Source organism: Lotus japonicus, chromosome 2 (assembly GCF_012489685.1).
Source record: "Lotus japonicus ecotype B-129 chromosome 2, LjGifu_v1.2".
Classification (NCBI taxonomy): domain Eukaryota; kingdom Viridiplantae; phylum Streptophyta; class Magnoliopsida; order Fabales; family Fabaceae; genus Lotus; species Lotus japonicus.
Window position 1 is genome coordinate 2,642,488 of NC_080042.1, and position 12,168 is coordinate 2,654,655.

At 38.5% G+C, this 12,168-nt stretch overlaps 2 protein-coding genes and 1 long non-coding RNA gene across 3 annotated transcripts; 1 reads left to right on the forward strand and 2 right to left on the reverse strand.

Annotated features, from left to right (window-relative positions):
• Positions 1–85: 85 nt before the first annotated feature.
• On the reverse strand, positions 86–1,970 carry LOC130735246 (putative clathrin assembly protein At1g25240). Its single transcript, XM_057587323.1, has 2 exons — positions 1,537–1,970; positions 86–788 (listed from the first exon to the last, which is right to left on the reverse strand). The coding sequence occupies exons 1-2, from the start codon at positions 1,968–1,970 to the stop codon at positions 86–88; spliced, it is 1,137 nt and encodes a 378-aa protein (XP_057443306.1).
• Positions 1,971–4,077: 2,107 nt separating this feature from the next.
• Positions 4,078–5,680, forward strand: LOC130735186 (uncharacterized). Its single transcript, XM_057587274.1, has 2 exons — positions 4,078–4,383; positions 4,916–5,680. Exon 2 carries the CDS (start codon positions 4,921–4,923, stop codon positions 5,428–5,430), a length of 510 nt encoding a protein of 169 aa, XP_057443257.1. The 5' UTR covers positions 4,078–4,383; positions 4,916–4,920; the 3' UTR covers positions 5,431–5,680.
• Positions 5,681–6,047: 367 nt separating this feature from the next.
• Positions 6,048–7,080, reverse strand: LOC130735187 (uncharacterized). The gene is made up of 3 exons (XR_009018330.1): positions 6,710–7,080; positions 6,282–6,436; positions 6,048–6,181 (listed from the first exon to the last, which is right to left on the reverse strand). It is a non-coding gene; the product is annotated as an uncharacterized LOC130735187 (long non-coding RNA).
• Positions 7,081–12,168: the final 5,088 nt, after the last annotated feature.

The window sequence follows — 12,168 nt, forward strand, 5'->3', positions numbered from 1 at the left end:
CATGATCCAATGTATTACATATGTACTAATACATAGCAAGCCTCCTGATATGAAAAAAAAAGGGAATCACATAATTGTCTCAGTGCTATAAACTAATTAGATCTGGAAAATCATAATTGTGAACAGGATTACAGTAAGGGACAAGACTATAAGATTCCACAAAAGGGTTAATGGCCGTAACGCTTGGGACAATGGAGGAGGCATTTTGGTTAACATCAACTATTATATCATCATCAAATACTTCCCATTGATCAGTGATCACAGTTTTTAAACCCTTCTGCTCAGAAATGGTGGCAATGGCACTGCAATCTCTAACCAAAACAATGGCCTTGTCATCAGATTCTCCACCATTTATCATTCTATGGAGCTCTTCAATGTCCTTTTCAGGGATCCTCACAATTTTAGGACACTGAGAGGCACTGAGGACCCCAATATCCTTACAAAAATCAAAGTACAAAGAGAGCTTCCCACCTTGCACTTCAGCTTTGACCAAAATATCAAGGAAAACGCTTGCTTCTTCTTTCCCACCAATATCAAATATTCTCAACAACACTCTGTCAACCCCTTTGCTAAATTTACCATACACTTCCAGAACCTCCTCCACAACACAATCCATGGCTTCAAGAATGAGGACAACATTCATGTGATTCTTATTCCTGGGCTTGATTTGTAGAAGCTTGTCAGTCAACCCTTGCAACTTCTCCAAATTCCTCAGCTCTTCCATCAATGTCAGTTCAGTTTTGGCATTTTTGCTCTCTCTCTTCACCTCCAAATGCGCTAGTATTGACCTTTAAAAAAATTTAACACATTAAGCAATTTTTCTCAGCAAACAAAACAACATATATATTATATAAAACTAAAGAAGGGTACAAGCAATACGCAGAACAGATACACAGTTCAGAAAAAAAAACTGATGAAATAGCAGGAAAAAGTCCCACAATGCGTTTGGGCTAGGCTTCTCCTCAGCATCAAGTCACTCTCCCACAGCATACAATATGAGATTTTCCTTTTAGAATAAACTGAGAATATAAGCCAGAGAGTTGCATCCTTAATAGCCTGAAGGCATTTTGGACAAGACTTCAACATCAAGTCACTCTCCCACATCCCTACATTTTGGACATGCGCGCTGCGCTCATGCAGCTCAACAAAAACACTTCCCTACACTGTTGATATTCCCTCACCCACCCATGAAAAGAAAAATTGAACTCCATCACATTCGCTCTGAGCCAAACACTTGCATAATTAAGCGCTTAAGCTATCAGATCAGTTCAAATAATTAAGCACGGGCCCAAATCAAGGACAATTTCTAGATTTAAATTTTCATTCCTTAAAATTAAAGCTTTTTGTGAATCCAGATGCTCAAAAGTGCAACTCACCAAATTACCCTCAATTGTTGATTCTGAATGTTACCCTCCCCCAAGCCTCATGTCGCAGAAAATGAACTTTAATTTGCAGAAAATTATATTTGCAGATTATTTTGTACCAGAAAAATTTCTCTAGAAAATATGCGAAAAATGTAGCATGAGCCTTGCTTACCTTTGATCCAAATATGCAAAATATGAACGAACAAAGGCGTTGAAAAACCATGCATTTTCTGGGCTTATGTGGCGATCACTGAAATGTGATAGATCAAACGGCAACCTTCCCATGACATGCACGGCTGGTAGTTCAAAGCAAAACAACCCATGAATGAGCATTAACCCTTTGAGTGCCACCACCCAGCTGCGAGTCCTTTCCAATCTCAAAGAGAGAGTGTACAAAAGAGGCTTCAGATACAACTGTGACATTCGTAGCCATTGGAAAACTCTCTGAACGTTCTTATAATCCATGAACTGTTCGTCGTGGCTCGTGGCCTTGATGATCGCTGTTTCAAGATCAGGGTTCCGGCAAGGACCGTACGGTGAGAGCTTTGCGACCAAAATGCTGTACCTGTCTTTGAGAGCTCCGGTGGCCTTTTTCCAAATCCTCATTTTGCCTTCAATTTAATTTCTCTTTTCTCAGAATCAATTCTGATATTTAGAAACTATAGCTTTAATTTCTTCCTGAATTGATTTTGGTTTTAGAATCAACTCTGAGAAGATGCTACTTACAACGAGAGCCCAGAAAGCTTGAGAAGGAAAAACGAAGGGCTTTTGCGTTGGGATCGATCTATGAAAATTGATTATTTGAAATATGTTGATTAACCAAGATACAACTCAAGGCATGCAGTGTGGTGGTGTTTGTCCAACTATCATGTGTTGTACTCATTATTTATTTGTTTTTTCTTTTCATCGACTATTTTTAGTATGGATGTGGAGGAATTCGTCAAGGGTGGTTGTACTTGTACCGCGTGCTACAATTAAGGATTTTTTTTGGTCTGAAAAGCATGTACAATTAAGGATCTTGAGTTGTAACCTGTAACTATATATTTTTTTCTCAGTCATTTGGCCACCTGTCTCCACAGGGAAAAGAGGCCCCACATGACTAATCTGGCTTGGAATACGGTAGTGATGTCCCTGACCACAAATGTATTATTTTTTACCTCATAGGGAATCAAACCCGAGCCAAAAGCCTAGGCGAAATCCCTTAAGGAAATGCACATTCACCACTTGTGCCACCCCTCGTACACAAGTTGGACATGATTAATAATTTATAAAAGCTACACAAATATATAAAATATGCATGTTTAAATAGGTTCTGGAATTGAAAAAAAAAAAACAAGGTTTTAAAATGATAAATGGTAAAATTGTATTTCACATAGCAAATAAGTTTCCACCTGCATGGCAATTCAATTTAATTTATATACAAAATATAAATATAAAGATTTTTGCACATACATTTAATCATATCACTCTATTTATTTATTTATTTTCAACCATGGGAGCAGTAACGGATCCAGGAATGTTTGAATGTGGGGGCATTATACACATTTGAAAACTTGCACAACTTTTTCATTTTTAACTCTATCAAAAATCTGTGGCATTATTTCTTTTTCCACCAAGTGAGATTTTTGTAAACAATTTCTCTTTTGAAAAACAATTTTAATTTCATTACACAAGAGCATGTTTCCATAATTTGAACCAGTGACCATGAGTTCATGTCTTGAAAATAGCTTTTTGTGTGAAAAATATAGTAAGACTTTGTACTATAGATCAAATAGTTGGATCGATGTCTTTTGAACCTGACAAATGAGAAAGTTTTGTGCACCATATTGCCTTTTTTATTATGAATCAGTTCAATTAGAAAGTTACATGTTTGTGTGGTGTCTTTTTATTTTTAAGGTGCACAAGAAATCAAAGAAAACAATTAAGTAATAAAAAGTGACACAATATAGTTGTTCGTTTACAGACCAATCGAAAAATAGAAACTAAGTGATATATAGAATGAGCATGGAACTGTTAAAGTGAGTCTGTTTTGTTCGTAATATATTTATTTATACATAATTACTTTCTGCAATTTTGTTCGAACTTGGTGTATTGATGAGGAAGCCTCGGTTATTAATCTATATAAGAACCTTTAAAAAAAAGAGTTATGACTCATTTTACAACTATCATTTAAATATATAATCACTTTCTATCTATCTCTATTTTCTCTTTCAATTGTGTATCACTCATCACATTTCTTACTTTCTTATTATTTTTTTCCTATCTCTCTCTTTACTTCAATACCACTTATTTGGTATCAATGAAACTAAACTCTTAAAAAAATAAGCACATAAATAAAATACTACCAAATATGCTTCAATCTAAGCCTACAAATAAAGTAGCAGTTCAATTAGATTATAAAACAAAAATAGCAAGTGACAAGGGGGCACTAGCGATTTCAGTGGGGGCATGCAATGTTATAATACTATCGTATATATTATATATTGATGTATTGCTGAAAAATTTCTTGGGGGCAAATGACCCCCCCTCATGTTTGACCTGGGTCCGTTCCTGCATGGGAGTGCCTTCTTGGCCGAACTCATGGCAGAGGAGATATATATAGACCTTATGCACGCGATGGACAATGACTACAGGTGTGTTGAATGTTTGTCTGATTGTGCCCAAGTTGTTGATACTTTATAGATAGGGGATATAGGGGAGTTGGGTTTGGGGCCCCCCCTATGGGGCTCTCCGCCCCACTTAAAGTGGGGAAATTACTGGAACGCCCCCCTTTAATAGAATACGGAAGACACATTTCCGTATTGAATACGGAAGTTTAATATCCGTATTATATTAGTATGTAAACCGGCAAGGGTTTATTCAAACCCATTTCAAACCCATTTCCGTATTTTGCCAAGCTCTTCTCCCCTCTTCAACCTTCGATCTCTGTCGCTCCCCTTGCTTGAACCGTGTACTTGAAAGGTTCCATCATCTCCATCAAAGCTCTTCACAACCCCATTCTCAGAATTGAAACCTAGAGGTAAGGATTTTTGGATTTTCCCCATTTAACTTGAAATTATGTTAATCATTGAACCCTAGGGTAGTCGATTGTTGCTTGTGTAGAGGTATTGTTGGCTGAAATGTCTTGAATGTGGTTTGGGTTTAGGGCCGATAGCTCATTGTCGTTAATGGCGTTTCTGGGTAAATACGGATCACAGGTTTCCGTATTGAATATGGAAAATGGTTTTCCGTATTCAGTATGGAACATGGTTTTCCGTATTGAATACGGAAAAACGTTTTCCGTATTCATCTCAGAACCAAACCCAACACTTATAATTGATTCTGGGTTCAGAATCAATTATAGAAGGTTTCCAAAGCATTTGTGAGTAGTTTCTAGATGCCATAATTGATTATTAGGAAAATAAAAGTTGATCCAAGCATGCATAATCCACAGAAGATCCGATTATCATCTATGTACTTATAAAATTCTAGGAATTTTCCATTTGCTTGCATCATGTTTCTGTCTATGGCTGAAATGGTATATATAGTGAATGTTTGCTCTGAATATATAGTGAGAATGAAGAACAGAAAGAGGTCTCATGCTTCTAGTGAGGATGTCGGGGCTACTGAGGATAGACACCGGCGGTTACATGCTTCTAGCCGGCGCGGCGATCATGCTGCAACCTCTCAGGCGGTGGAGGCTTCAGCTCCAGTTGTTTCTCCGCCGTCTCCCATGATTGAGGTTCCTCTGGTTGATTATCCGCCGTCTCCCACGGTTGAGATACCTACAGTTGTTTCTCCGCCCTCTCCCATGGTTGAGTCATCAGGCGAGGAGTCCTCAGGCGAGGAGTCCTCAGGCGAGGAGTCTTCCGGCGAGGAGTCATCAGGCGATGCCTCATCCGGCATGGGAGGATCTGACGAGGATAGTATTCCTCCGCCTACTGTTGATGCTGATGTCCTGCCGCCAGAGCAGGGGGAGCAGGGGGCACAGGGTGGCGAGGAGGACCTGATCCAGAGGTTGCCGCCGTTTCCGGGGGGGCCTTCATACACTCCAGTGCCCAAACGTAGTCATCTGTGCCCTCATTAACAATGTAGCAAAAGGCTATGGAGTATGTCTTATCTGTGGAAGTCAGTCCAACAATCTCAAGCAAGGGAATTGCATATTTGTTTGTCTTGTATGTGCAATCCATAATCACTACATATGGAAATGTGTTGAACAGTTTGATAGCATTTGGATGAGCCCAAAATACATCCCTAATGACTTCCGATCCAGGCTCATGTCTTTCAAAGTGGACATACTTGTCACCGTCCAACTTCTTCAACAAGTGTTGCATTTCTGTCAATCCCCCGCGGAGGGATTTTCTTAACCTCTTGCAAACACCATAAATCTGAGATATGGTAGTCAAGTTTGAAGGATTGTTTTCCTTCAAAGTCAACAACATCTTTCTCGGTGGAACCCAACTCCTTGTCATTTTTCCCACTTGCTCCTTCTCTCCGGGTTTTAGACGACCAACAAAATGGTGCCCAAGTAGTGACCTAGCTGGTTCATGGTTGTGTATACCTTCCATCACCTTTAGCCGCCAATCTCTATCTATGCCATTTTTCCTAGGTCGTCCTTTTAGTCTAAAAGGACAACCTGTCTTTTGTGATCTCGTCCCTTCAACAAGGTCAGGGTCTCTATAAGGAACATATTTACCATGCTTCTCGCACCCCAACATGACATAAGCTTTTCTGCTTCCATTCCCACCATAATCTGACTTTGTGATCAACGTAACATATCCATTTTCAATCGCAATTCCATGAACCCAATTGATAAGATCATCACGGGTAGGGAAAATCTGTTATAATAATAAGAATTGATTACAAGGGTGATCAAGACATAATAAGAATTGATATATTACACTCTCAAAACAATGCAAAAATATGTTCAAAGAATACCTGATCAGTTGCAAATAAATGCGAGACATCTATACTTATACACGGGGGCACAAATGCTGGTGGTGGCACCTCTGTAGTGGCCTCTTCAGGTTGACCATTGTGAAATCCAGCTTCAATCAATTGTGACTCACCAAAGAAAAATGAATCTGTCATCCCTGGAAGAGAATACGGAAAGTTACATTCCATACTCAATACGAAAATATACTTTCCATACCGAATACGGATTGTTACTTTCCATACTGAATACGGAAAGTACCTTTCCATATTCAATACGAAAGATAACAATCCGTATTATATCACGACTCAGAATTCAAAAACCCATCCTTCTAACTACTTAAACTACTTAATCTAACTACTTAAACTACTTAATCTAACTACTTCCACTACTTAATCCTACAAAATAACAACAAATAAACACATAGACTTACCTCTACTACAACACTTGTTGTAGTGGTGGAGAGCTTGGGAAATGAAGGAGTGGATGGTGGTGGAGAGCTTGGGAATGAAAGTGAGGTAGGAGAGGGTGAGAGAGAGGGTGGTCTGGAGGCATTGAGGAGGTTCAGGGGGGCTGGTGAGGGGTTGGTGAAAGTTGGTGAGGGAGGAGTAATGGTGGAAAAAGGGGGAATCCTGTCAGAGTTAAATACGGAAAATACCTTTCCGTATTCATCAAAATATAATACGGAAAGTACCTTTTCGTATTCAGTTAAATTGAATACGGAAAGTACCTTTCCGTAGGGCACTTTTGGGTTTAAAAAAAAAGGGTGGGGCGCGCAGCCCCATAGGGGAGGCCCCAAACCCAACTCCCGGGATATAGGGTTGCTACTAATTTCTAGAATTGGGAAATCAAGCGTGTGCGTGAGTTCATGGTTAGCTTTCAGGAAGTCAAACTGGTGCACATTGAGTGAAACAGGAATAACACAAGGGTTAAATATGTTTATGGTCCCTGTGTATTGAGGACAGTTTGAGTTTGGCCCCTAATTTTTTCAAAGTAAAGTAACCATCCCTCCGATTACACTTTTCGTAACAAACCACCCTTAACTCCGCCAGTCCTTGCCAAATACCATCACCTGAGGGGACGTGGCATTGCCACGTATTAAATGAGGTTGACCTGAAATTTATTTTTTAGTAAAAATTAAAAATGACGTTTTTTTAAGGTTTTCATTTTTTATTAAATTAAAAATAAAATTAAGACACTCTAATTAACTTCCTAACTACATACCTATTTTAACAAATAAAATGCAAATTAATAGTTCCTGGGTTCCTCTTCATCTATGTTCTTCATTTTCATATTCATCATCTTCTCCAGCATTAAAAATATAAAATCCAGAAAATAGAATAATTCATCATCAAACCCCTTCTTCCATTTAATTCACCAAAAGCTTAAAATCAATCCTCAAAACTAGATCTAGGGTTTCCTCATCAAATCACAACCCCCAATTCGTGGAACACAAACAGCAACAAAACATCCCAATTCGTGGAACACAATAAGCAGCAAATCAAGAAGCTTAACCGATCCCTTAGGCGAAGATGAAGAAGCAGAAGAAGCATCACCACTAACCAAAACATCCATGACAACGTCCTCCATTTTCACCCAACCATATTCTTCTCCATGACCCAATACGCGGACCTCATCCAACCGTTTCTGGCGAGCATGCCGAGGATGGCGGCGAACGCCGATTCAGACCCCCTGAAACCGGGTTGCCTCTCGGCCCAACGGAAGAACCAGAGAGCAGATCTGGGTCGGGTTCAGACTGAATGGAGGACCCGAACGAACAGCTCAGACTGGGGAAACCGCTGCGCGCAAGTGATCAGAAACAGGGGAAGGATTGTGGAGTGAAACGACGTCGTAGGGGCTGGAGGGGCATGTGCTGAAGGAGAAGATGAAGCGAGATTTGAGGGGTGTGGCTGCTGGTGTGGAGAAGACTCTGAAAGAGAGGGTCATCGATTGAATGGAAAATTGGTGAATGGGTCTGCTGAAAGTGACAGAGGAAGATGGTGGAACCAAATCCAAAGATATCATTTTTTGCTAATTTTTCTGGGTTTGATGAATGATCCTTTATGCACCTGAAGATTGATGTTGAAGAGTGGGTTTTTGATGAAGAAGATATGCAGATGAAGATTTGTAAATAATAATAAGGTGAAAATAAATTCCAGGTCAACCTCATTTAATACGTGGCAATGCCACGTCCCCTCAGGTGATGGTATTTGGCAAGGACTGGCGGAGTTAAGGGTGGTTTGTTACGAAAAGTGTAATCGGAGGGATGGTTACTTTACTTTGAAAAAATTAGGGGCCAAACTCAAACTGTCCTCAATACACAGGGACCATAAACATATTTAACCCATAACACAATAGATAGTTTAGCGTGGGAAGCTTGTAGAATTGGATCGCCAGTTCAAGTGTAGAAGAGACTCTCATTTTTTGTTTATGCATCCTTATTTTTTGAAATTGTTAGCTAGTTGTTCTTTTATGTTAATTTTTCTCTTGTAACGAAAACAAAATATCACTCTATTTAGCATTTTAAATATTTTTAAATTTAAATTTAATTATAACATAAACCATTGATGATTTCTAATTAGATGATTGCATAAAACTTTTCTACATATTCAGTGTATAGTAATTTGAGAAGAAATTGTGTGTCTTTCATAATTTTTGAAAGAGTTAATCATCAAATTAGCCCATGAACTTGTAAGCTTGTTCGATTTAAGTCTCTCGTTGGTAAATGGTTTGGTCCTTGTCCCCACGATTGTGAACTTTTTGGTTTTGATCATCGCCTGATTGCGGAGCTCCAGTGAGGGTGCTGAATGGCAGTCGAACGCTTATATGGTTTTATCCATATCATTTTAAGTAAATTTTAATTCCACATATATAATTAATAATTAAATTTAATGAAAAATATTAATTAACAAAATAAAAATTACAAAAAACTTTAAACCATAATTTTTACAATATATAAAATTAAAAAAATTATTAATTAATAAAAAGATGGGGTGAGAACAGATCTGAAATTAAAATCAGGGTTTATTTATCAATCTCTCTCTTTTTCTTCTGCTTATCCATTCCTCTTCCATCTTCTGAAGCCACACCCAGTAATGTGGGGATTTTGGAAATTTTTCGGCAAGGTTGGCCGAAGAAAAAGGTGGCCTACGGCGGTCCACAAAGGAGTTGTTCCCAAAGATTGAAAGATCCACAAGTTATGTTCCTCTCTTTAAGGCAAGCACGGTGATGGGATTTTCATCATAAATGGAGGTCGGAGGAAGATGATATGACCAGTTATAGGTGGCCGGAGTGTCGCTAGATTCTTGGAATCCCGGCGGCGGAGCTCCTTCTTTTTCTATTCCCCGATTTCATTGCCTAAAACCCTTAGGATTCAGCCAAGAAACATGATGGAGGTAGGGTTGTTTAGTAGATTTTTCGAGGAATACGAAGATTATGGTTTGTAGGGGAGCTCACCGGAAAACTCAAGGATGGCTCTTTATGTCGGTGGTGGATAATAATTTCTCCACATGTGTATATATGGATCGATCGAAGTAATAAAAGGATATTTCCCACAAGGATTATGGTTTATATCAACTTGCACTGTAACTTATTTATTTAGAGTTTTTTTTTTTTTTGATCAGCAAAGTGAATAGATATATATACAAATGAGGCACAAGGGGTGCCTCAACTCATGTACAAATACAAAGAAGAGAAAGAGGCAAACATAACAAGAAAAGGCTCACCATAAGGAACAGTAGCCTTCTTTCTCAAATAACACATCCAGTGAAATATCAAATAGAAAGCAACAAGGCTAAGCCTTATTTTTAGTTTAGAGCTCCTTCAAGACCAACCAAGTGGAAACATATGCTCTGTTATTGTCCAGCACGAATGGAAAGGGGCCTCACAGCAAACTATGAATATGTCCCTACAGTCACTGAAATGATGATCTTAAAGGGATCCCAAACAGATCAATGGATTGGAAGTCCATTCATATAGAGAGTAGCAGAAATTTTTTGTTCTTCCTTTGAGCTAAAGCCATGATTTATACTGTATTGAATCCAGAGCTAAAGAAAAGTCTGCACTCTCACCTTGAAAAATAACTCTATTTCTATAATGCCACAGGAACCAAACAGTTGACAGCCAAATTACACTCCTCCCTCCCTTCTTATCCCTACCATTGCTAGTTTCCTGGAATGACATGTAATGCAACTTCCCTTCCTCCGGCATGACAGTGGTGTTTCCCAACCAGCATAGAACTCGATTCCAAACACGCCAAGAATGAGTGCAAGTGATAAACAAGTGTGATGTTGTTTCCTCTGATTGAGAACAAAAAGGACACAGTGTTTGGGTAGAATTTTGAAAAATACCTCTTCTTTTAAGGTTCTCCTTCGACTGGATTCGATTAAACGGAACTTTCCATGCCAGTGATATCACGTTGGAGGGTGCTTTGGCTGACCATAAATTGCGAAAGCATTTATCTGTAGGTTCAATTACATCCCCTTGTAGAAGAAGGTATGCAGATTTAACAGAGAATTTGCCCCCCTCCTCCTTTGTCCAGAGCCAATCATCTAGGATGCCCTCCGAAAGAGAATGAGAAGACACAGTTTGTAGAAGTCCGGTTACCATGTTGGTTTCCCTATCTAGAATTGGTCGGCGCCAATTAAACTCCCAATGCCAAGAGCCATTTAGCCAAGCACCCATCTCCTTAATTGTATTGTGTTGCTGGTTAGAGATATTAAAAAAGTCTCCCAAATTTTTCTCTCAATATGCCTGAACCCAACCAGTTTTCATTCCAAAAGTCCACCTCATTACCCTCCCCAATTTTTCGTCTAAGACCTCCTTCCATCCAATCCCCCCCTCAGTCCCAAAGCACATCAAGTGGAGATCTTTCCACCAATTTGACGCATTCGAAGGTACCGAATTGTTGTACTTAGCCCTTAAGATCTTGCACCAAAAATTATCTTTTTCCTTCAACAATCTCCATCTCCATTTTCCTAAAAGTGCGTTATTAAAGAGACCTAAGTTTTTCACTCCTAAACCCTCTTCCTCCCTAGGTCTACACACTGTACTCCATCTTACCCAAGCTATCTTGGCTTCTCCCTCTACCGCCCCCAAAGAAAGGATCTCATCAAATTCTCACTTATTTATTTAGAGTATAAAAGTAAAACAAAATATATGATTATTGAGTAAACTTTAGCACGGAGAAAAAGGCTAGAAAAATGGTTAAAGGGATAAAAAGATAATGAGAAAGAATAGCACCCAGGGATCTGTTTCACCAATTCCAATTGTGTTGAGAAAAAAAAACAAATCAAGTATATATGAAACTTCAGAATCCTATTTATGGTGATTAATTAAGTCTTTATATCCACTTATTAATTCCTTTTTTATTTTCAAAAGCCAAAACTTATTAATCCTTAATCAAGCAAAAATTTCAATTCAAATTACTAAGCCTAATGCCGTAGTACTTAGTTTAATTGAAGATTGAGAATCATGCATATTAGGCCAACACTACCAACTCCTACCCTTATCCCTAAGGTGTAGAGAAAAAATTAGTCAATCTACTCCCAGATCCCTTAGTCTTATCAAACTATCATTTGCAAATGAAAAAGCACGAAACCTGCATCAACTCAAGCAACAATAAAAATTAAACATGAAAAGATTCAGTTAATATAGCTCTTACTACTTGAGCTAATATTGCCATCAACACCACTAAAAACACTCCATGAACCATCAATCCCCATTAGTTCTTATTAAAAGAAAAACATGAAATTGACCAGAGTTCATCTAAGAAGCTAAAAAGGATAAGAAGACAATGGAAAAACCAAAAGACTCAATAAAAAGAAGAAAATTCTAGAAAAAACATACAAACACAATAGATGCAAATCTAAAATACTTAAAAATAATACTACA